The sequence below is a fragment of the Curcuma longa genome, unplaced genomic scaffold (assembly GCF_044706935.1).
Source record: "Curcuma longa cultivar G26 ecotype Majalengka, Jawa Barat unplaced genomic scaffold, ITB_CL_G26_1.1 utg2798_np1212_758248_RagTag, whole genome shotgun sequence".
In the NCBI taxonomy this organism is placed as follows: Eukaryota; Viridiplantae; Streptophyta; class Magnoliopsida; order Zingiberales; family Zingiberaceae; genus Curcuma; species Curcuma longa.
In genome coordinates this window covers 358100-377706 of record NW_027435600.1, presented here as the reverse complement: position 1 = coordinate 377706, position 19607 = coordinate 358100, and the positions used below count along the sequence as shown (strand labels likewise).

The 19607-nt window shown below is 35.8% G+C and overlaps 3 protein-coding genes across 3 annotated transcripts; 1 reads left to right on the top strand and 2 right to left on the bottom strand.

The window, feature by feature from the left end:
* Nucleotides 1–604: 604 nt before the first annotated feature.
* LOC141820170 (protein NLP1-like) lies at nucleotides 605–6708 on the bottom strand. The gene is made up of 5 exons (XM_074707444.1): nucleotides 6598–6708; nucleotides 5625–6501; nucleotides 5399–5446; nucleotides 4285–5305; nucleotides 605–3010 (listed from the first exon to the last, which is right to left on the bottom strand). The coding sequence occupies exons 2-5, from the start codon at nucleotides 6444–6446 to the stop codon at nucleotides 2151–2153; spliced, it is 2751 nt and encodes a 916-aa protein (XP_074563545.1). The 5' UTR covers nucleotides 6447–6501; nucleotides 6598–6708; the 3' UTR covers nucleotides 605–2150.
* Nucleotides 6709–8000: 1292 nt separating this feature from the next.
* LOC141820144 (uncharacterized) lies at nucleotides 8001–11152 on the bottom strand. The gene is made up of 5 exons (XM_074707417.1): nucleotides 11062–11152; nucleotides 10855–10931; nucleotides 9001–10620; nucleotides 8747–8909; nucleotides 8001–8611 (listed from the first exon to the last, which is right to left on the bottom strand). Exons 1-5 carry the CDS (start codon nucleotides 11150–11152, stop codon nucleotides 8001–8003), a joined length of 2562 nt encoding a protein of 853 aa, XP_074563518.1.
* Nucleotides 11153–13685: 2533 nt separating this feature from the next.
* On the top strand, nucleotides 13686–17501 carry LOC141820239 (putative phospholipase A2 homolog 1). Its single transcript, XM_074707523.1, has 4 exons — nucleotides 13686–13852; nucleotides 13936–13975; nucleotides 14062–14181; nucleotides 17148–17501. The coding sequence occupies exons 1-4, from the start codon at nucleotides 13751–13753 to the stop codon at nucleotides 17330–17332; spliced, it is 447 nt and encodes a 148-aa protein (XP_074563624.1). The 5' UTR covers nucleotides 13686–13750; the 3' UTR covers nucleotides 17333–17501.
* Nucleotides 17502–19607: the final 2106 nt, after the last annotated feature.

Sequence of the window (19607 nt, the reverse complement as noted above, 5' to 3'; positions counted from 1 at the left end):
TTAATTTGAATTAATTAATTTTTTATCGATTTTTTTATAATAATAAAATTTCGATGGTTGGAAAAAATAATTTAATTAATTTATTGATAACAAATTTAATTGGATCAATTCAATTTTAATAAGATGCTCACACTTATTTTATTATTTTATTTTATTTTTTATTTTTTATGAAAATATATCTTCCAAATTTGTAATGAATAGAGGAATTGATGAAATGATGTCTAAATTTTAATTTATTTATTAATATTTATTTATACGTGGTTGAATGAATAATGGATAAAATAAAAAATAAAAATATGAAAAAGAATCAAAATTATATTTATTGAAAAAAAAATTCAAAAGACATATAGACACTCTAATTAGACGATAAAATTATAATAAATATGTACTAAATATGTACATGAGAAAGAAAAGATTTAAAAATTTTAATTAATAATAATAAAATAAAATAAATTTTATTTAAATATAAATAATAATATAATAAAAAATAAAATTCACTGATATAAAAAGATTCTATGTAGCCAATTTCATTTCATCTAATGAGATAAAATTTAATTATTGTTGAATATTCATACTCGCAGTACTTCCATTAATTCATCTCGTTTTCTGAAAAAAGAAACTAAACATCAGTATCCGAAGCCTGTCTCGTGGATCAAAATCTCATCATAGTTATACATTCTCCCGTTCATAGCTCTTCAACATCCTAAAAGAAGGGGAGAAGAAGAGCCATTACAAAGGTGTACCTCCCAAAGCCAGCCAAAGAACAGAGTTAAGGTCGGCATTAGCCTCAAGACTACAAGAAACAGCTCCGATCACCAGCTAACTTTGCGCATCACCGATACGATAAAGACCTCCAAATTTAGTAAATGAGAAAGCCACTCAAAGGAAGACCATCCTACTGGCCCAAACCAGAATCCCATGCACCACACTCCTTAAGTTTCTGCAACACAAACTTGTTGCCTCCTGGGCATTTCCCTCACAAGATTTTCAAATAAAAAGGGAAAACAAACTCTTAAAGCTTCATTGTGCATGGAAGTTTCAGCTCCAATAAGTAAGAATGTTGGTGAAAGGAACAAATCTATATGGTGTCTTTAGATGTTGATTGAATCTATTTTCTATCAACATTTCCATCAGCAAGGCATCTCACAGACTTGTTCTCTTTTGATCAGAGCAGGGACAATGACATTGTCAAGTAGAAGTCCATCGAGTGACTAACCATTCTATTAAAGATTCCAGGCCCCTTGTCTCGTCAGGTGAGAAACTGGAGACGGAGCTCGAGTAGCCCTCCTGATGCTCACCTGCTTCTTCTTCATCCCTTCTTTTTCCTCAGAGGAACTCCATGTCTCAATCAAGCTACCTAACTAGAGCCCAGATTTTGGTTGGCAAAACTGCTTAGTAAATCTATCCATGAATATCAAACATCTAAAACCTTGGAAATAGACAACACCACTGAAATCATCGAACTTAATCCAATTGTAAATACTATGGACGTTAAACAAAGCGCAAAACTGAGCAATACTCCAATGCGTTTGAATTTGGAGAAGTGTTGATTTGGAATTACTCATTCACACTCTGTAACCTTGCCAGTAGCCAGTTAGCATCAGTTCTTTTTGAGCATGTTATTTTTGCTGCTTACCATTGTGACTCTGGAGTTTGTTGATCTTGAATCAATGGAGCACACTAAACATCCAACAATCTTTGTAATTGCCTTTCATGCTGACAACCAATTGGATCTTTAATTAGGATGTGAGCATGATAAATGTGAAACTGATTGCATCTATAGTTTATTTTGCCTTTGATCTTTATACATTGTTAAGAAGTCTTTCCCCTTAAGAATGAGCATAAGGAATCTATCTTGTGATTCCTCTTGTTAACAGAATAGTCAGTTCCATAAAATTCTTTTTAAGTGATCAATTCACGCTTATATCAGTGTGCTACTTTGTTTCATATACAGGATGGTCTCCATGAGCATTAGTATTTCAGCATGGAGCATTAGCATGTGCTTGAGAGTCCATGGCCAACAATCCACACTGACAGATACATGATCACGGATCATTGCAAAGATCAGGCTATCATTGAAAAATTCCATAGCTGGAAGAAAGAAGATTGACCTTCAAATGATGAACTCCATCAGATGTTACATGGAGATGCTATAGTTGATGAGTAACAATTTCTTGGACAGAAATTTTTATAGTTTGAACATCTGACAATCTATATATATGAATGCACTCCTGAAGATCTGCATCACATGTTAGTAAAACCCACTCCGACTCATCATCGACATAATGGAGATTCACAGAATTTTCAACAACTATATTGAACCGCTTCAAGATCTCATGTCTCAACTCTCCAAAGTTCCAACTAGGATCTAATCGTATCCTAACTTTCTCTTCACCATATGTGGCTTTTACTATCATCCAACTGCTTTTAAGATTTCCGGTAGGCTCCAAACTTCCAGAAGAACAATGCTCTCCAAGCGACCTGTGACTCTGAAATTCATTAGGATAAATCCATGTGCTTTGAGTTGAAAGATGTAAATCCATCTCCCTATTTGCTCCCTGAGGAATACCACCAACCTTCTCATGGTTTTCTTCTTGCTTCATTCGAGGGTTAGCAATCTGAATACAGTGCTTTTCTCCACCTGGAGATGAGAGACTTGGAGTAGAAGTTTGACTGCATGATGAGTGAGAAGATGATGAATGGTGATGACTTAATTGAGCATCTACGCCCTGATTAGTATTTGGACAGTCATTTTGGATCGATTTGGATACTGGAAAGTCTCCTGATGAGTTTCTATCTTGAGAGTCTCCTGATGAATTCTTCTCTGAGATGGGTACTGTTGTGAAATTTTTATACAGGGAACTTAGTTGAATGGCTTTATCAGCACCATGAACTGAGTCAATAACAACCTGCAGTTTCTTTAAAGAGTGGTCTACTTTCTTTATCTTCCGGGAAGGCCAACGAGTTATTCCATGCCGCCGACAGATTCTTTTAAGAGTAGTAGGGCATACTGGAACATGAAAAGTTAATAGACAACAGTATCATCAGTCAGATTGTTGATTGAACTATGCAACGTTTCCCACAAGTATAGTTGAAATGAAAAATAACTGAATCATTGCAGCAGTAGAGACAGAAAAGGGCATCCATATAACCCGGTAAGGTACCAACACAAAAACTAAGTAAATTTTCATTTTAATAAAAAATTACTAAAAAATACACTCTAGAGGGCCATTTGTTAAAAATGTAAATTCTGTGGTAAATGAAATTTCCCCTAAAAACTAAACTACCATAAAAATATCACCAAGAGGAAGCCCCAAGTTGTAGTCAGATAATAGATAAATTGAAAGCAAAAAATTATAGTCTATGGTGATCCTTTTTAGCCAATTGCTTTTCCTTCCATCATCATGTCCCAATTATCTGGGATTAGTTACATAGAGCTTATCTCTATGCAAAGCTACATCAAATGTAATACTTAAATCAATAAAATCATTATTCTGTTAAATTAAATCTTCCTTGGTCTCCTACTGCTTACAACTATGATTTAACTCTTGTAACTATAATCGATTGTTCACCTTTCGACATGTTTACAGTTTGCACCATCTCAACTTATATCTCTTATATTATCATCATTGTGGCATAGCTCCACCAATCTGATCTCAGTTATTGATATTTTTTATTTCATTCTTTGTCGTATCATGATACATCCATCTCAACATTCACATCTCAGCAACCCTAATTTTTTTGTACATATCTCTTCATAATTTCTATATCCAAATTTGAAGAAAAAAGAACTCATTGGTGCACATGGATCCTATATCCTTTTTTTTTTTTTGTCATTTTGATACAGGCCGCCTAGGCACCACCTACCATCTAATAATGTTCTTTCCCTTTCCTAGTCTTTCACTTACAAGTTGACAACTATGCAGCAAAAGAACAAACAACACAAGCAACACTTAGCTAGGAAGAGTTCAACTCAAGAGTTGCACTAAGATCTTGGATCCTTATGCTTCCATTGAAATTGATATGTATTATATTCCATCATATCAGAATCGAAGTTTCCTTTGAGGACTCAATGTATGACTTTATTTAACAAAGAGAAAGAAAGAACAAGAAGAAATTTAGTATCACTATATTTAGTCATCACCCCACCTAGTGGGATAAGGCTTGGTTGTTGTTGTTATATTTTCATGACACTTCTGTTGAGAATAAACAAAGAAACATAAAAAAAGGAGAAAAATAATTATCTAACCCATGTTAATTTTTCCATTAGAGAATGAATCTTACCACCTATACTCTTTGCAGCATCTTTCAGGCTACCAGAAAAATACTTCTGAAGAACTTCCAAACTGACATTCTTCTCTGCTTTTCTGTGCCTCTTTTCTGTTGTCTTTGTCACCACAGGATTGCTACTACCAAAATTCATAGAATTTTCATTATCACTATCATCTTTACCCAAGCCTACTGGATGCTGCTTATGCTTTGAAGATATATTTAGTGCATGTGATATCACCTCAACATCATCTCTGTCGCATGTGATACCAAGTCTTTCAATTTCATCCTTATGATCATCTTGGCTTGTTTTTTTCTTCAAGCCTCCTTCTGTACTTGATAAAGGTGCAACATCCCTAGATATCCTTGTTATCTGACCTTCAATATTAGTGACAGTGTGATCTATCTTACCTGGTTCTGCTTCAGGCGAAGAACTTTCCATCAAAAAGTTTGGAGGAATCATTTTATTTACCCATAATGTTGAATCATCTGCTAGCTCCTTATCAGTGACAACCCTTAAATTTTGGCAAACATGTTGCATAGTTCTTGATATTGAAGCAAGCATCAGTTTTTGGTCTTCAATCAGTAAGCAATTAATAGGGAGAAAGAACTCCAATACAAAATCAGCATTTCCAGTAAGAATACTCCGAAGGCGTATTGCAACAGCACCTTTCAAACCAAACAACTTTGCATGGTGAACAAGTGGATACTCTGTCTTACTGAAAGTGGTAACATCCGGAAAAAAGCATGGTTGATTTGTGATGAAAGCTCTACCAACAATACCTTGTCCTTTTAGCAAGTGATACTCGGAACAGGCCTCATAAAAACCAATCATAGAAGGGATATTTACATAACAAGCAGCATCAGCAGTAGAGACACATTCCCTATAGTTTTCATCAGAATGGCGGAAGCCTTTTTTACCTTGTTGTGAGCATAGTACCCAAGTTTGAGCTAATGGTAACATGTGAACCTTGCAAACAGTTTTCAGGACCTCCAGAATCTCAGATACAGTTGCTTGGTAAGAATCACTACTCACCTGGTAACAGGAAAAAAAGAAGAAAAGAACAAACATCAGCGTCTATGATCAATAGGAACTCGATCATGATACTTGTGTACTCTACTAGCTCACCGTAATCTGTGGAACAATCACTGCTGAAGAAGTACGAAGATCTACTTCCTGCAAATTTTAGTATTTTTCAGCAAAATCTCAAAAAAGATAAGAAAAAGAAACAAACTTCAACTAGAAGAGACAAACAAGAAAAAAAAAAACTCTAGAATAGGAGGCAGATAGAAATCATCATTTCAGTCTGAAAAGGATAATTCGAAAGGGGAGATCATAAAAGCTTAAGAATAACCTGTAGAGCATTGCAAATTTTCTCAAGTTCAAACGTGTAGTTTATTTTCTGGGTTGTCATGATAACTTCCACAACTCCCAAGCAAGAACGACGGCCATGATCAAAAAGAGGAATTCCTATACTTCCACGTATACCAAGCCGCTGTGCGTAATCCACACGTGGGTACTCATAGCTGCTGAAGTATCGAACATCTGGTGTCCACTCAGGCAATCTTCCTATAAATACTCGACCAGGCAAACCTAATGCCTTTCCAGAGCTCTCTTCGGCTGAGAACTGATAGCTGGTGGAGACTTGTCTATAATTTACAAGTCTCTCACAATTCGGGTCGAGTGAGAAAGGTTGACCGTAAGTTGTAAGATACATTTGGTCTCCTCTCTTCACAGGCACCCATAACTGAACTAGTACTTCTCCATCCCTTTCGATCTCCTTGAAGTGATCAAGTACCTGAACGAATTTCTCTTTCACAGAGAAACTGGAATCCCTTGGTTGAATCTGCCAACTCGTTCTTGACTCCGAGCTTAGATTCTCGTTCAGGGATTCATCCCCGGGCAGACATGTAGATGCATCTGGCCTTCCTATGTCTTCTCGATTACAGTTCTCCAGCAAACCCGGATTAGGGTTGTTATCGTTGACCTCGAAAAGAGGCGAAAAGCTCATAGGATTGAAGGGGCTGATGGAGTTAGGCGTATCACATTGGAATTCATCAAGGAATTCAGGAATTTCCATCCAGCCATCTCCAGAGAGAAACTGATCCAGCAAATCCAAATCAGCAGCCCCATCAGAGAGATTTCGCGCCAGTGAACTCTCAGGAACTGCATCCATCAGCCAAATCGCTTCAACCCCAGCAAGAAAACCTACTGAAACCGTACCTCAATAACTGACCACCAGAGGATGCACCAAGTTAGCTATAAACAAGAGACGAATTTGTATCTGTTTGCGATCAAGATCACAGAAGCATCAACAGATCATCTACCGAGCTCACTCTAATCGACAACGGAAGAATCCAAAGCGGGGGGAATCGGAAACACCAACCACCCGAGCAAGCAAAGGAGAGTGCAGACGGTGGATCGAAGGCGAGTCTTTGGCGAATTCACTCCGGCGGCTGGTTCTTCCACCTCGAACTCGGAGCCTCATTCGCGTAGAAAAGTAGAACAAGTGGAGAAAACGAACAAAAACACCAACACCTTCTTAGAAAAATTATATTCTAAAAAAAATTGAAGATAAAAAGCTTTCCAATTTAAGCAAAATTTTAAAGACAGTTTCTAAATTTGAAATTGTTTTAAATTTAAGTCGTACCACAGTAATGTTGATTAAACTTCAATTTGTTTCAAGTGTTATTTCTCTAATCACGTTGTCTCCTCAACTAATGACATGATTAAAAGGAATAGAGACCAATCTTTTTAAGATCGATTTATAAATATATATAAATTGAATAATAAAGAATTAGGCTAATTCAGATGTCATACTCGAATTTTCCAATTAATGCAGAGTTTACAATTAAATGCTAAATCATTAATGCTTTGCTTTAAATTGACAAATTTTCTTACTTAACCAATAACTATTTAATAAATATTGTTATAATTTTTCTACTGTTATATATATTTGATAACATACTGTTTTTAGTTTTTATTGAATAAGTTAATAAATGCTGTTGTTAAAAGGTGTGGTGACTGATTTAAAGTTTTTCTTGTTAAAAATATTCAAGAATGAATTTAATTTTACATCTGAATATTTTCCATGTGCTTATATAGATTTTGAGAATGAACTAGAATTGATAAACATGAAGATATTTATGTAGTCTAGGCAAGTTTAGTCATTAAGTTTTTTTAAATGATTAGATTTAGTTTTGGCAAAAATAAAAAAAAAACTCACTTTTAATTGGTATAAGTAAAAAAGGGTTTTTGTTTTCAAAAAAAAAAAAGCAATGCACAATCCTATATTTTTATCCGGAGAATATTATTCTTCTAATACTTTTCTATTAATTAGAGGGCATAACTACTAGCTAGAATGTGGAAGAAACAAAAAAAGTCCCGAAGACCATGGTGTCATGGTAGAATATCTAGGTTGTCACTTAGGCACCTGCGATTTGATCCCAGCTACGGCCTATTTATAGGTGCGATCCCCAACTATGACGTATTTATATGAATTTTTCTCCAAATGGAAAGCTCAATCAAAGGATACTGAGTGTCTGGGCTGGCTGCTGTGTGCACTTCTCGATTTACCCTGGTGACTGGTGGGAAACTTTCGTGGGGCCACCGGTTACTGAAATCAAGTTAGAATAAATTTTTTTATATGGTAACAGATATGCTCCTGAACTGTTACAATGACACTGAAATAACCATATTCTTAGAATAAAATATAAGATAAAGCACTGTTCTAATGGTGCCAAAGGCACAGATCTCTCACAATATCGTCGATCAAATTCAGTAGAATGACCCTCTCGATCTGCCTTCCTACGACATCCATGTCTTCGTACGACATCGTCGGCCAAGTTGTCATCTTCAAATCTTGAGCCACCATGCTATCTAGAGCATTAGACGACCCATCAATGGAAGAATTTAAGAGCAACTGAATCTGATTCCACAAGTCTTCCAACAATCTTTTTCCTTGTGATGAGGAAGTTGGGCCTAGAATCCATCTCTTGAACATGGAGCATTTTATGGTAGGACCGAGCAGACTTTGCATAGACTCATTCACCAAGTCAAATAGAAGTTTGTGTCGTATAGTTACATCATCATTGCGAGGTATAGAAGAATCAGTATCCACCTTGCCGTATTTGCTGTATGCTTCTTCCACTTCAAAATCCTGGTATGAGATTGGCCTTGATAATTCATCCAACTTTGAGTCATAAAACCCAGCAGTTGCAAGGATACCACGCAAGGGAGACACATCCTTGTTCTCCATGTCAGTTATTTCTTGCTTTTGAGGCTGCTCTGATACTGCCGTTTCAGCTCCACCATGCTCTAGATTTTCTGATAAATCTGGTTCTGCGATAGAGGTGTCGCGATCTTAGTGTGTGACAATAAAGGTGCACAGTTTAGATAAGATGAAACAACTTCAAGTCTTGAGAACGCAATTCTAGTTTGAATTAAGTGCACTCAAAACAGATGATAACTTTCTACCTCTTCCTGGAGCATTGGAACTCAACTCTTCTGAGATGCAGGGTGAAGTGTGGTATGCCATGACCTCAAGTGGTGATATCGGACTCGGGTTGTCTTGCCTGCAAAACTCTTCAGAACTTCTTGATACAGATGCTGGACTGGGAGGCACATCTGTAGCATTATCCTGAGAACAAATTGTTTGCATCAAAACAATGATACAACTTGCTAATAGCAGATAATTAAACTAGTTTCGACAAAGTTAAGAACGGCCTTGCCTGAGCCATGCCAAAATTGGTAACCATAGTTGGTGCAGCTGGTTTGTCCACTGAAATGAATTGGCCTGGAGTCGATTCCTTTATTGGCTGATTCTTTCTCCTAAACAACATTCCTTTAAGATTTAAATTATGTTTCAGATTGGCTACTGTTCCTTTCAAATTAAAACTATCCTTTCTTTGCTTCCTCGATTCTGAAAAATTATTATCAGATGGTTCATGCTTCCTGTGAAATTGAGCAGACGCAATATGCTGGTCCTCTAAGAAGAGCTTCCCGAAAGCTGTTCCGGACATTGGTGCAGAAAATGATCTGATCAGGTTACGTTGTGGTTCTGAGTCTGAGTTGATTGTCAGAAATTTCTGAGTTGGAATTGGATCTGATTCATTCACTTTGCTGTTTTTCCAGTAGTCTACATTTTTCGCTTTGTCTGAGAAATCAGATATCAACTTTGGTATTTCCTTTCCTTTGTTGGAGGAAGCACCTGAATCTCCATGGTTAGTTGAAGGATTCTCCAAAAGTAACTCATTTTTTAGTACATTCTTTGATTTCTGGGATAGAAATTTCCTCATATCTCTTCCAATGAACTCTGGTGAGTCAACCGGACTAATTTGTGTGTCACTCCTAACAGTTCTAGTAGAGTTTGATCGCATCAGATTCATTCCCATGTCTCTGGACACACTTTCTCTTATTTGTTTTGCTATGTCATGAGTAATTTGTTTTGGATTCATCGAACTTTCATCAAATGAAGTCCTCACTACATTTCCTCTGCATACAAAATTGTTACTGCTCCTTCCTTGAACTTCAGTTCTGAGCCTTTGCTTCACCTCTTCAAGAAAATCTTCCATACTACAGTCCTTCCCTAACTGATCAGACAATGCAGCTAATTTCTCCTCGTCGCCGTCAATCCTGTCAAAACTAGGTTTCAGTATCACAATTCGCGTTGCTGAACTAGTTCTCTCTTGTTTCCTATCAGTCTCAGTAACTCGGAAGCAATCAATACTGTCCTCCTCAGTAGTAAGTTTCATAGGCATGCTAGAGTTACTGAAAGAAAGAGTGGTCTCTTCTTTCGTATCGATTATTTGTTTTCCTGGAGAAGCAACATCTATGAGGCCAGTAGGATTCTTTTTGGTCATTTTGTTCTTGGTATCCAAATACTTGGCCATTTTTTCCCTGTTCAGAATTTCTTGTGCAAGGGTTCGGTAATCCTTGGAAGCCTGCCATGCCTCAAACTCCACCTTGAACTTCTTCAGCTGCTCTTCTTGTGGATGTTGTCGTCGTTGTGGCTTTCCTCTGCTCTCAGCTTTTGAATGCCTTCCTTTACTATTTACAAGTAAGCTGTCCTTTGATTCCCTGGAGGGTGTAGAACTGCATGGATTTTGCGTACCTGAACTGATCACAGTGGCTTTGCTAATTTCCATAGATCTTCTTGATCTATAGATTTCATGTTCCTTTGTGTGAACTTTCAGACTTTGTTCTGGAATTGAGTCCATTCCCATTAATCGGGCAACGACACTCGGTCCAACGGAACTATCACTTGTTTGCCTACAAGTCTCTCCATCAATCAACCTCTTCATAGAGGTTCCATTGCGACGATGGTTCACTTCAGAGAAACGGGCTTTCACCTAGAAAGAGTAGTCATATTAGATCTAGAATTTGACAATAATATAATCAAGAGCATGATTAATTATAGAACTGGATCCAAGAAAAAAAAACATAAATCAGATTGCCTATCTATGTAAGTCGACACATTGAGTGTCAGAATAAAAGGATGTCATCAGTGATGAGAAGCATAACAAGGGATCCTTGATCATATATTTCTCACCATTTGAAACTTAGATATGACACATAAAGCTTACCTGAACATCTCCAGTGACAGAGTGATACCCTCTAGATGCACTGGATATGTCCAAGCTATTCCGGGGAGCTTCGTAACCTACCATGATCAACAAGAACTTAGCCAAGAGAGTAAAGAGAGAAAAATAAATAAATTGAATAAACTGCAATAAACTTTCCAGTGTCTTCTGAAATGAAAACTTGAGCAGCATTGTGAGTTGAGTCCTTACCATCTCCATGCTTCTTCTGTGCCCATCTGTGGGATTTATCCATTTTGCTGGAGTCGAAAAAGTAAGCTATTCCTCCAATATGCCCTGGCATCCTCCTTGTATTCTGAATATGTGATCCTTCATGTATATGCACTCTCAGGACAGCAATTTTGGATCAGAAATTGCATGATTGAAGTAGAGTGTTGTTATTTCCTTTTCCACGAAATAATAACTTAAGATTCAACTGCCAGAGGAGGCCACTGGTTGATTTCTGAATCTTCAGACTCAGACAGATGACATGGAGTGGATGCTGATGAAGATCGACAAGGAAAATATAACTCAAACTCAATGTGCAATTCTCAAGAAAAAAAGAAGAGATGGATTAACCGATTTGCAGGCACAAATCCCTATCAGCAGAATCATTGGAACAAGGATTAGAAAGAATGACAAGAAGAAGGGAAGAAAAAAAAATCTTTAAGCATCTTGCTCGCGCACTTGATGCTAAGTTTTTCTGTTAAAACTACAGGAACACAAGTTCCTGGCAAGATAAATACAAAGCATCAAACTATAGATAACTAGAGACAGCGAAGATCGATCAAAATCTCTCCAAATTCATCAAGAAAAGCTCGAACCTTTTTGGTAAATATTCTCCCGTTTCCTTTCTCAGCGCTTGTTTCCGCGAGGATCTAAGCAGGAAGCAGATGAGGGGGAGAAGGAGACATGGATCAATGATAGAAATCGAGGAGAAGTCGAGCTTTTTAGAGCAAAAGAAGGAAGCAAAAGAGCGTCGCGGTTAAAGCCGGCGTTTTTTATCCCTAAAAGCTTGCTCGTGCTCATCATGTAGTGGCATTTTATTGTTATTTTTTTGATTCTCCGTAGGAGATTATAATTTTGGGTTTTGTTTCAGAATTAAAAACTTATTTCGATCGGATCAAAGAGACTAATTAAACGTGCGGGCGTTTGCGAAGGCTGTCACAGGCTCACAGCTCAGCCGGGAACGGAGGTTGATTGGCCGTTGCTTTGCCGCGCTACATTTGGCGCCATTTTATATAACGGTTTCCGTGCTCCGTCGCCGCCTTCCCAGGCATTCCGCGGGATGACGTTGGAGAATTATATGGCCTGCTATTTAATTCTTTTAATTAAGCAAATTATTCTTTTTATTTTATTTTTTTAAATATATATGTATATATAATGATGATAATAACAATAAATTAATATACCAATGGATCATAAATAAAATATTTAATATCCAAGTAAACTATCACATTAATTAACACCCTCATTTTTATTAGCTTATATGCAATCTCATTTTTATTAATTTAGTGTGCTTGGTTAAAAGCTTTTATTAATTAAGTGTATATTGTGTAACATGAATTATGATTAAGCATTCGATGCAATCATCAAGTGCAACATGACACATTTGAAAATTAGATATATATTATCTCTACAAACACCAAATAGTTAGATTGTTAAGGCCATAGTTGACTAACCTTATTTCATAGGTTGTTTTTAAAGAACAAATATATTTTCTACTAGCTCAAGTTGGATCTCATTATCTATTTTTCATCATTTATATTTGTTAATGTTGAGGATAAAATATAAAATAATTAAGAGGCAGGACTAAGTCATCCATGAGATTCCTTAATTACCCTTATTTGTATAATGGTAAAGAGTAAGAAACCCCTAAAAATAGTATGTAATTATTTGAGTTAGAAAAGGCATGGCAAATCTTCTATCCTATCATAATCAAAATGTTAAGTGGTTATTAGAATTAAGTACTTATTAATCTAAAAGAAATTAACTAAATTTAATGAGGTTAGCTTAAGAGATCAGGAAGTGCCTTGCACATTGTGGGGCAAAAGCCGAAAGATGCTTGTTTAGTTGAGACATGATGGTGGCATGTGTTGTGCATTGATTATTCTCATGATGCTTCACGTTCCCTATCTTACCTTTTTTTTCTCTTTGATGATTAATTACTAATTATCCTAACAAGCATTGAGGTATCAACACCCTAACAATCGATTAACTTAATATAAATTAATGTAAGATATTGCCAAGTGAACAACCCTTTTTACTAATGATTCAACAAGGAATCATTGGTACTCTTATGAATGGATAAAAACAAAGAATTGGTATTGAGAGACACTTAAGGTATCCTTGTCGATAAATAACTACCCTTGACCAAAATTGATCTAACATCCAATATATGCAAGTTGACTCGCCTAAAATTTGAAGAGAATTAATAAGAAAATATCAAATGAGCAAATATGAATAAGATAAGCACATAGTTCAACATGATATTTGGATGATTCGAATATTCTATGATTGGATGTTTTGAAAAAGGAATGAGATAAACTATTGGTGAGACGAGTATTAATTTATATTTCACAATTAAATTAAGACAAGAGGTTGATTTTTCATTCCAAACTCATCTAAGCCTATTATACCAAAATATAATTCTAGCCATTAATTAATTTAAATGATACTAATAATCTAATTTCAGAAATTATCAACTATAGCGGTGCTTATTGAAAAATTTACTGAAAATTTTAGGTCTAGGTCTCAACGGCCCGTCCGGTTCAGAAAAACCAAGAAAGGGGCCGGAGGGGGCGGTTGGCAATTAGGAATTGGGCGAGTGACGGAGCCCGGCGAGCGAGCGACCTCGACGCGGTCGGACGCGGCGCAGAAGGCAGAATCCCCGAGAGGGAGAATGCAGAGCCATCGGCAGAGATCTCCCGTCTCCCTCGTTGCCTGCTTCCTCCTCCTCGCAGTCTTCTTCCAGCGCATCGCTGCTAGCCACTCCCACGCCGATGTACCGATCCATCTTTTTCCTCGCATCGTGATCTTAGCTTCTAGGTTTGGCTTTATTTCTGAGATCTTAACTTGTACTCGCAGATCAATTGCAGCAGGAGATGCGTAGCGGAGAACTGCAACTGTGAGTTATTTTTGGCTCAGGGATCGGACGTCTTGGGGTTAAAATTTAAAATAAATTGACGTTTTTTGGGTTGTTGGTTTGATCAGCCATTGGTATTCGATATGGGAAGTTCTGTGGCGTGGGTTGGACTGGTTGCCCTGGGGAGAAACCCTGTGATGAGCTCGATGCTTGTTGCAAAGCCCACGACGAGTGTGTTGAGAAAAAAGGTTGGCGTTTTTGTTTTCTCACGTCTCGCCTGGTTTTCTTTTATCTTAGTATAATAGATCTAGAAATTGAACTTTTTTGTATTCCACCTGAATAATGTAGTATAGATTAAGCTTTATGGATGCTCATCATTTTTACGAAAGAAAAAGGGAGGAAAAAGTTTATAATGCATTGATATCTTTACCTGTAGATTGAGGAAGTTTCTAGCTTTATAGATATTCCTCATTTTTATGAAAAGAAAAAAAGGGGAAAAGTAGATAAAGCATTGGTATCTCTACCTGTAGATTGAGGGAGTTTATAAGGTCTCTTGTGAAACTCTAATTGACTAATACGAATAAGATAAAATAAATGTCACAATAGATAAATGTCATCTCAGACAATTATACTATGACTATCATGCCCCTGTTTGGTGAGCTGATAGCCAATATGGATATTTGCTTGATGGATAAAATTTATGCTTCTAGATCTTTAGAAGGGCAGCCCAGTGCATGAATGTGGGATCCCGGAGAAGGGTCTACTGTACGCAGTCTTACACTGCTTTGCAAGAGGTTGTTTTCGAGACTCGAACCTGTGATTTTCAAGTTATGCTGCAACAACTTTACCATTGCACCGAGTAGGGGTGTCAATTCGAGTGGGTCGGGTGGGTTCAGATCGGGTTGAAGCAAGGTTTTACAAAAAAATTTCCAATCCGAACCAGACTTGAACCCGAACCAACCTGAAAACTATGAACCCGAACTCGGATAATCCGACCAACCCGAATAACTCAACTAACTCGATCTAAATATTATTCTTTTATTCTTTAACAAAATAATTAAATAAAAATTCAAAACACATAATAATAATATTTTTCCCCTATACCTTAAACTCTAAAACCCTAGACTCCATCCTAAATTCAGGTCAACCTGAATCCAACCAAACTCAAAAAAAATTCCCTTGTCAGATTTTGGGTCCAACCCAAACCCTAAAACCTTCAATCCTAACCTAATATTTTTGGGTCGACTCGGGTTGGATTGGGTGGTCAAGTTCATTTTTGACACCCCTAGCACCAAGGCTCCCCTTCGTGTCTAGATCTTTAGAAGAATGGGATAAATTGATTATATCATGGTTGGGAAAAACCTATGCCCAGTGAGGTGATTGTATCACACATAGTGCAGATGCTGAATGCAATCACTTATGTTGATGCTTATGTGAATGATATTAAGAAAATCAATTTATAAAATGTAGCTTGAATTGTTAATAACTTTGTCAAAACGAAAGGTTGATAAATATAGAAGTTCCACCTACCAAATAATGATTATTGGTTAGTGGAAAATGCAAATAAGATAAGTTTTTAAGTACTCACCAATCTGGAAAACATGTAGTGCTTAAGTAAATAGATTCGTAGTTTAATCTGCAAAGTTGGCAATCTTCAGAAAGGATAATCATCTGTGAATTCCTCTTAATCATCACATTCCTTTTATTTATCTAAACATTGTGAAACTTTTACAGCCGAATCTGAAGCCAAATTATATGCTAGTGTAGTCTCATTTTGTTACTAATCATTGTAGATATTCCTTTAACATAATCATGTCTTTTTCATACAAGGATATGATTTCCTTTTTATTTTTATTATTTATATCTAAATAAAATTAGTGATTAATAAGATGCACTATGTTCATTTCTAGTTTATTCTAAGGCATAAAGTGGATTGAACTTATAGATAAGGGTGGTGTAGGTAAACCATTTGAAAAATAAAATTTTATGTGATTGCATGTCTGTAATGCTGCAACACTACATATGCATATGGTTTTCCAATGGTAATATGGAAAGTAGATAATACTTGAAGCCATACTCAATCTGCTAAGGGTAGAGGATAATGATCTGCTCTTCAACTAAACTTAGCATAGAATGCTGGGGAAAATGACAAACTTAATTGTTTGTGGTTAGCTTTCAGAAAAAGTTATGAACAAGATATTAATAAAAGATGATTATCGGCAGTGGATAGTCGACCAACTACCTAGCATCTAGGCAATGGGGGATCCATTATGGTTCATCCCCGTGCATCTGATGTTCAATCTTTCAACGTGTAATGCGCATAATAGAAAGTATCGAAGTAGTGTTTGTCCTTGATATTGCAAGTATAATAGATGGGTTATAACTAAATTGCTACTTGTGCAAATGGGCTCATGATCCACCCATTTATGAGGCAGGCTCCGTGAGCCTTTCAAGCCTTAATGGGGTATTGTGATTAGTTATTTTCAGTGGTCATCCGAATCAAGCCAGCATTTAGTTATCCAAATTATACATTTTTTTAGTCATGGTTGTGCTGAATTTCTTGAGTTTGCATTGCCGAGGAGGTCCCACATGACTCAGATCATATTGGGAACGCAGCTTGTCTATGAGATGAATCAGGAGGGTTTCTACTCTCCGTTTCAAAATAGACTGTACTAAGTATTAGTTTACAGTGTAAAAAGGACTGGCACACATAAAAACCGAAAACCTAGCCACTTTTCTGGCAATCAATTGGCTGACCAACCAAATGCCACTTAAGCATGTGCTGTGATTGACCAAAAACATTCCTGCGGGAAGTTTTTAGTATGCCACTTTTGTGTGAAGTGTCTTAGCATTGGCTGGTGATCAACTATACCTGTGTATCAACCTGTTATGCTAATAAAGCCTTATCATGAGTTTCTCTTAAAATAAAAATTTGTCCTCGTAGTGAATCATCGACAATGGGAATGCAGAACTATGAAGAAGCAATGGTGTGAGGTTGTTGATCAAGAAGATATTACTTGTTACTCTCCATTCATTGTTTACAGCTCTGCTCTACTAGCTTTGAGCTTATAGGACTCGTGTTAGTTATTTATCTATAAGCATGGACTCTTTCTCATGCTTGCATATTGAGATACATCCTCCATGTCCAGCCTATATCATTCTCTTGTTTTTCTGCAGTTCATATTCTGATGTTGCCACTGTTGACTAATTCCAGGTCTGATGAGTGTTCCATGTCACGACAAGTTCAAGAGCTGCATCAAGAAGGTGAAAAAGACCAACAAGGTTGGGTTCTCCAAAGAGTGTCCCTACGAAACAGCTATGCCTACCATGATACAAGGGATGGATATGGCCATTTTATTCAGCCAACTGGGCACACAGGCACGCAAGTCAGAATTGTGATTCCAATTTTTTTGCTTATTGGCAAATATTATCTGAGAACACACCAATCTCATTATATCATTCTTTGTCTAATTTAACGGGACAGCATTCTGTTCATTGTTTTGATATATCCTATATTTGACTACGTACAAAACGATTGTGACACTTTTTTAATTGAATCACCAATTTACTGCAACTCAAATTATAGAACTGTTCTACTGTTTCTGATTCTAATTTATTAAATTATTAACTGACGCCATCTTTGCTTGCTCATTTTGTTAGCATGTGTGACTTGCTCAGCTTGGTTGTGTTGGATAATTGATTCTTTAAATTAATTTCATAAGTAGACAGTTGTAAATTAAGTTCGAGAATTTAATATTTAAGATTATTCATTGATTTATGACAGAATTGAAAATGTTGATTGTATTTACTGTTAGAATTAGATCTGTTTGTTTAGGACTCAATATTAACATTCATAATCATTAAAGTTGAATGACGAGGCAAATTCAAGAAAACAAAAGCCCCCCTCCCCCCTTCCGCGCTACGATGCAACGGCAAGAAGTTTTCGTAGTCGATTAGTGGATCGGTTTTTAATTGTGACGTATATATTATAGATTAATTTTTTTAATGAAAAAATAATTTTAGGACGTTGACTACGCAAGCATTTATCTTAATGATTAATGAAAACTTTTTATAGGATTTAGTCACATCTAAAATTAATTAATTTAAAAAATTAGATATTTGATTAATAAAATAAATAAATAAAAAGTCAGGTCAAGATATTGATGATTTTTTTATTCCCAGAAATATTTAGATTTTTATCCCTTAAAGCTTGTTCTTGACCCTTCTTGGCCCCTTGATGCCTGAAAAAACATATTATTGCATTTGTATTTTTCATCAATTCTATTTCTCATATGGGTGAGCCTGCCAGACCATGGATAGATGGAATATTGAGTGTATTTAATTTGTAGTTTGATGGTGACCTATTTACTATCATCAATGTGAACCCCAAATGAAGGAGGACATGAATAAACTCTTAGAAGCGTGTGTGGAGTAATTTGATGACTCATTTTCTTATCTTCACCTAGTCATTTATGTTCTATTTACTCCGAGGTATGGATTGAGAAAATTAGAAAGAACTCTAAGGTGAAAACAAAATAGAAAAAAGGGGAAAATTTTCTAGAGAAAAGGAAGGAAAAAAAATAAAGGAAAGAAAAGGTAAAAGAAAAATATTTATATAATAGAAGCTTGGTGTAGTAATGGAAATGGAGTTTGGCATATTAGTTTTTCAAACATATCATCCCCTCTCACTGTCTCACATAGGAAACAATTAGGGGGAAAAAAATGAAAATGACGTATCAAGTCAAGAGAAACATCAAATGAGCATCTGTTTTTCAAAAAATTCAAATAAACGCCCATCAATGATTTATTTTAAAAATACCCCTTAATCCAATACTCTTGTAGCAGTTACTAGCTGCTATAATGTATAAAAGTTATTCAAAAGCTGTTACAATATGTAGAAACTATCCAATAATTAATACAACATATTTAGAGTGGATTTAAGATTTATATTTTACACCGTATAAAAGCTAGTTGCTATAATATGCAGAAGCTACCCACTAGTGACTACAACTTACTTAGGATTAGTTTAGAGTTTATAATGTAGGATTGTAGCAGCTATATAATAGTTTCTACAACTATTTTAAAATAATTTTTATAAAGTTTCAATTATTTTGATCAAGTTGGTAAATAATATTTTGATATAATAATATTCAGAGATCCTAAATTCAAAATCTTAAATCATAAACTCATCTTAAACACGTTGTAGTAGATACTGGATAGTTTTTACACGGTGTAAATTATCTTAAATTCTAAATTCTAAACTCACTTTAAATACGTTGTAACAACTACTGAGTAATTTCTATACATTATAAATCTTAAATCATAAATCATAAACTCATTTTAAATATGTTATAACAGTTACTTGATAGCTTCTATATGTTATAGCAACTACTTGGTAACTTTTATATGTTGTAGCAGTTACCGATAACTACTATAATAATATTGGATTAAAAAAGATATTTTTAAAATAAAATTATTAAAAGGATATCCATTTAATTTTAATTAAAAGGATATCCATTATTAAAAGGATCTATTTAAAGACTTTGTAAATGATGAACACTCATTTAATTTTTGCCCAAACAACTGCTGGTTGAACTCTTCTTCCATATCTCAATCACATCACACTTTTTAAAGTTAATACCATACTGTTCTCATTTGACTTAATCTATGCATT

Bases quoted from the DNA above. Each gene is read 5' to 3' on its own strand.
- LOC141820170 (XM_074707444.1), bottom strand. From the start codon at position 6,446: ATGGATGCAGTTCCTGAGAGTTCACTGGCGCGAAATCTCTCTGATGGG. The intron at 5,447-5,624 runs GTTATTCTTAAG...TAAAATTTGCAG, and splicing joins AAATTTGCAATGCTCTACAG to GAAGTAGATCTTCGTACTTC. The intron at 5,306-5,398 runs GTGAGCTAGTAG...TCCTGTTACCAG, and splicing joins TGATTGTTCCACAGATTACG to GTGAGTAGTGATTCTTACCA.
- LOC141820239 (XM_074707523.1), top strand. From the start codon at position 13,751: ATGCAGAGCCATCGGCAGAGATCTCCCGTCTCCCTCGTTGCCTGCTTC. The intron at 13,853-13,935 runs GTACCGATCCAT...TTGTACTCGCAG, and splicing joins CTAGCCACTCCCACGCCGAT to ATCAATTGCAGCAGGAGATG. The intron at 14,182-17,147 runs GTTGGCGTTTTT...GACTAATTCCAG, and splicing joins CGAGTGTGTTGAGAAAAAAG to GTCTGATGAGTGTTCCATGT.
- LOC141820144 (XM_074707417.1), bottom strand. From the start codon at position 11,152: ATGCCAGGGCATATTGGAGGAATAGCTTACTTTTTCGACTCCAGCAAA. The intron at 10,932-11,061 runs GTAAGGACTCAA...TGATCATGGTAG, and splicing joins ACAGAAGAAGCATGGAGATG to GTTACGAAGCTCCCCGGAAT. The intron at 10,621-10,854 runs GTAAGCTTTATG...TACTCTTTCTAG, and splicing joins CTGTCACTGGAGATGTTCAG to GTGAAAGCCCGTTTCTCTGA.